At 31.6% G+C, this 3,416-nt stretch overlaps 1 protein-coding gene across 2 annotated transcripts; it reads left to right on the forward strand.

Annotated features, from left to right (window-relative positions):
* Positions 1-366: 366 nt before the first annotated feature.
* LOC132712738 (uncharacterized) lies at positions 367-2,347 on the forward strand. Of its 2 annotated transcripts, none has more exons than XM_060695163.1 (3): positions 367-518; positions 792-992; positions 1,599-2,347. In XM_060695163.1, the coding sequence occupies exons 2-3, from the start codon at positions 813-815 to the stop codon at positions 1,836-1,838; spliced, it is 420 nt and encodes a 139-aa protein (XP_060551146.1). In that variant the 5' UTR covers positions 367-518; positions 792-812; the 3' UTR covers positions 1,839-2,347. The 2 variants fall into 2 exon arrangements, with proteins under 2 accessions (XP_060551146.1, XP_060551147.1); XM_060695164.1 differs by having other exon boundaries at positions 382-518; positions 796-992.
* Positions 2,348-3,416: the final 1,069 nt, after the last annotated feature.

Consider the following 3,416-nt stretch of genomic DNA (forward strand, 5'->3'; position numbering starts at 1 on the left):
CTTCATGAAGTGTCAATCTTCTTAAGTTTTCATATTTAAACTTTTAAATGTAAGTAGGTGTTAGGGTTTAATTAAGGACTCAACAGTGTCACATTTCCAATGTTTATTATCGTTTGATGAAACAATCAACACCGTTAACCTACATTGTAACGATAAACATTGTCTATCGTTTGTTGATTTGTTTCACTTGTGGGTACATCTCATCCTTTATGCAGGTACATCTCTTCTCTTATGCAATACCACGCGATCTTCTCGTGCTTTCCTAATATTTTATGAATGGAAAAATGTAGGTTCGTCATCTCCCGCCATAAATAATAATGACTGTCACGTGGTTTTTACAGTAAAGTATATATAGTTTCACAGTGGCGAATTTGGTTATTTTCCTTCTTTCATTCAGAATAGAGACAAGAAAAAGAGAAACAAAAGTTTTTAACACTGTTTGATATTAAGCGGAAAGGGATTTTATCAGCAAAAAAATTTGCTGTACTATTTTAAGAGCGTTTAAAGATATCTAAACTGTATGTTTAATTTTATATCAACGTTTTTATCGTATATCTTATTTAGATTTATGTTATTTATATTTATAATTAGTAAATTTGTAGATTTATGATTATCGTCAATTGAAATTTTATTCAGATACTTTACAGGCTCGATAAATTAAGATTTAAATCTAAAAATAGAAATGAATACTTGCTGTATGTAAAATTGTAAATCACATTTAAACATGTAAAAATAGATAACAATTTAATGTAATCTATTCAACAATTTAACCACGATTTATTTATTAACAGATAGTTACATCATTATAAAAAATGTTGAGTATCTACGGAAGTAGCGGTTCAGCGATGCAGGAATCGAGTTTGCGGAAATATTTGGACATTATCGTAAAAGACCAATCCAAGATGGCGATCAAGTCGGCTGCCATTGTTTACGACAACGGAAATGTTGCCGCGAAGACTAACAAGTTCAAAATTAATGGCAAAGATCTATTGGTAAATCTTTTTGTCTTAAATTTTAGAGTAAAAAGCTCATTTTCATAGCCTTTCTCAGTTTTGTTTTATTTTATAAATATCTTTTTGATTCGTTAAAAGTTGTTTTTTCTCGATGCATAAATTTTGTTATTGATCTTTTTATTTTAAAGAACAAGATAACTCATTATAGATATCAGCAATAGCAACCTCAAAAACAACGACAACTGAACAAACAAATAGAATTTCTTTTATTTTGACAAAAGTATTCATTAATGAAAAGAACAATTAGTTCTAGTCAAATTGCAGATGCTAAAAATGCATAAAAATAACTTATCGTTTCCACAATTTAGTTTGAAATAAGGATACGCCATTGTTTCCTCTTAAATCACTTTTGGATTTGTGTTTCGATGTGTTACCGATATTTTGTATCTTATACTAGATCTAAACACCAATAATGTCACAAACTTACTCAAAGAATTCTAATTCATATTCATCTATATTAATAGTTACTATACTGCAGTAGTATTAAGATTTTATAAACAATTATCCAATGAAAAACGACGTTACAAACGTGCAATATTATAAATATAAATAACATATGATAAGTGGTCTTGCTTTGTCTTACAGGGTATAAAGCGTGCATTCCATACACCAGGCACGGAAAAGATAGAATACTCCAACGTGACGTATTGCGTGAAATCACAATCAAGTGGACAACTCGTGGCATTCAACGGAGCAAATTACGTCATCATTAGTAAAACTGACGTCACGTATATCATCGTCACGTGCTGCTCGAGACAGAAAAGCTCTTCATTGGCTGCTTGGATCAACGCTGTTGCCAACAAATTGAAGGAAAGACACTCCTGACAGGGACCAAAAGAACACACAAAAAACAAATTGAACTAAAAATAGATCTGAACAATCCATGGTGATCATGATAGTCTGCAAATGCGGGATCGTCTGCAGACAGTTTTATAGAATCTCGTTGGACGATGAAATACAATCAAACGTTATTTAATTGTTGTCAACAGTTTAGACGGGAAAAACAGAGTTGTTCACGTTGCCTTGTAAACGAAGACTACTATCGATTGTGATGAACATATACATTGTATATAAAACAATCCATTTATAATTAGTAAAGAATTAACATGATACAGTCGCCTAAGAATTATTCTATATTTCAACTTTTGCAAATTGCATTTTGACCCGAAAAAAGTTTTAAATTAATTCAGATACTTCCACATATTTGATAGTTTTAAATATATTATATCATAATTTTAATTGCCATGTTATTACCTACTAAATTTGTCATTTTCTTATTTTGTATTTAAGATATACTTTATAAAAATATTGACTAATAAACTTGTGCAATTCTATAGTTTTATTTATGTTTTGTTATGCGTTCATAGTGCTTAATAAGATAAAATGATATTGAATGAGTGTAGGTTCCATACTGACTTTATCGAAAATATGTTCAATAAATTTAGCAATGATAATATTTATTTGTCATATACACCAAAATAGAAATAGTTTAAAAAAAATTTAAAAAACGACGCGCCCGGTTCTGTAACCTTAAAAAGTTTTTACATATTTTTTTCGTTAATGGCGGGCAGGTCAAAGTAATCACGCCCTATTTAAACCCCAAGATTAAATTTGAAAAACGCACGTGTTCCCGGGCTTTTTGGTTTTTTTACATTCTGTTAGAATTTACTTACCATATTCCAAACAAATAACTACCAATTTTTCCACATAGACATCATTTGAAAGACGAATCATAATTAGATATATAGCATAACCTTTGCAAAACAAATCTTTTGGTTGTTGTTTAGCGGTGTTGTTCTATAGAAGTAGAAATTAGTTAAAATCCTTACTTTGGGTTGTTGTTGTAAAGAGATATGTTTGGTCTACTGAGGTAATTGTTTTACTGAGGTAATTGCTCTACAGTGTCCCGCTCTGCAGAGACTATAAACCTTTGTACACTACAATTATTCCATAGTAACCGATGTTGCATTTCGCGCATGCGCATTCTGCGTAGGGCAAAAGTGCAATAATGTTGACTACGGTTCATGATTCTTTAAGGCTGTAATTAGCCTGGGATTTAGGCGTTGATAGTTTTTGCTTATTTATAACTTTTTTTTTCTTTATTCATAACATATGCGCTAATCTGTATTCGTTGTATTAGCGTGTTTTCGCTCCGCGACCCCGCCGTTTTATTTCTTAAATCTCTCTCCGCGCCCCCGCGGGGCAAAGTTTTTATTTCTTAAAATTCGCCCCGCGCACTCGCTAATTAGCGTGTTTTCGCTCCGCGTCCCCGCCATTTTTAAAGGGGGCTACACTGAGGTTCTGACGGGTAAATTTTTGGTGTCCAAAAAAAAATGTATACAACAATTTCCCCACACAATCACAATATTATGACTAAAATAACTATAACTTACACTTTAACCA

The sequence above is a fragment of the Ruditapes philippinarum genome, unplaced genomic scaffold (assembly GCF_026571515.1).
Source record: "Ruditapes philippinarum isolate M1 unplaced genomic scaffold, ASM2657151v2 ctg16802_1_1_1_1, whole genome shotgun sequence".
In the NCBI taxonomy this organism is placed as follows: Eukaryota; Metazoa; Mollusca; class Bivalvia; order Venerida; family Veneridae; genus Ruditapes; species Ruditapes philippinarum.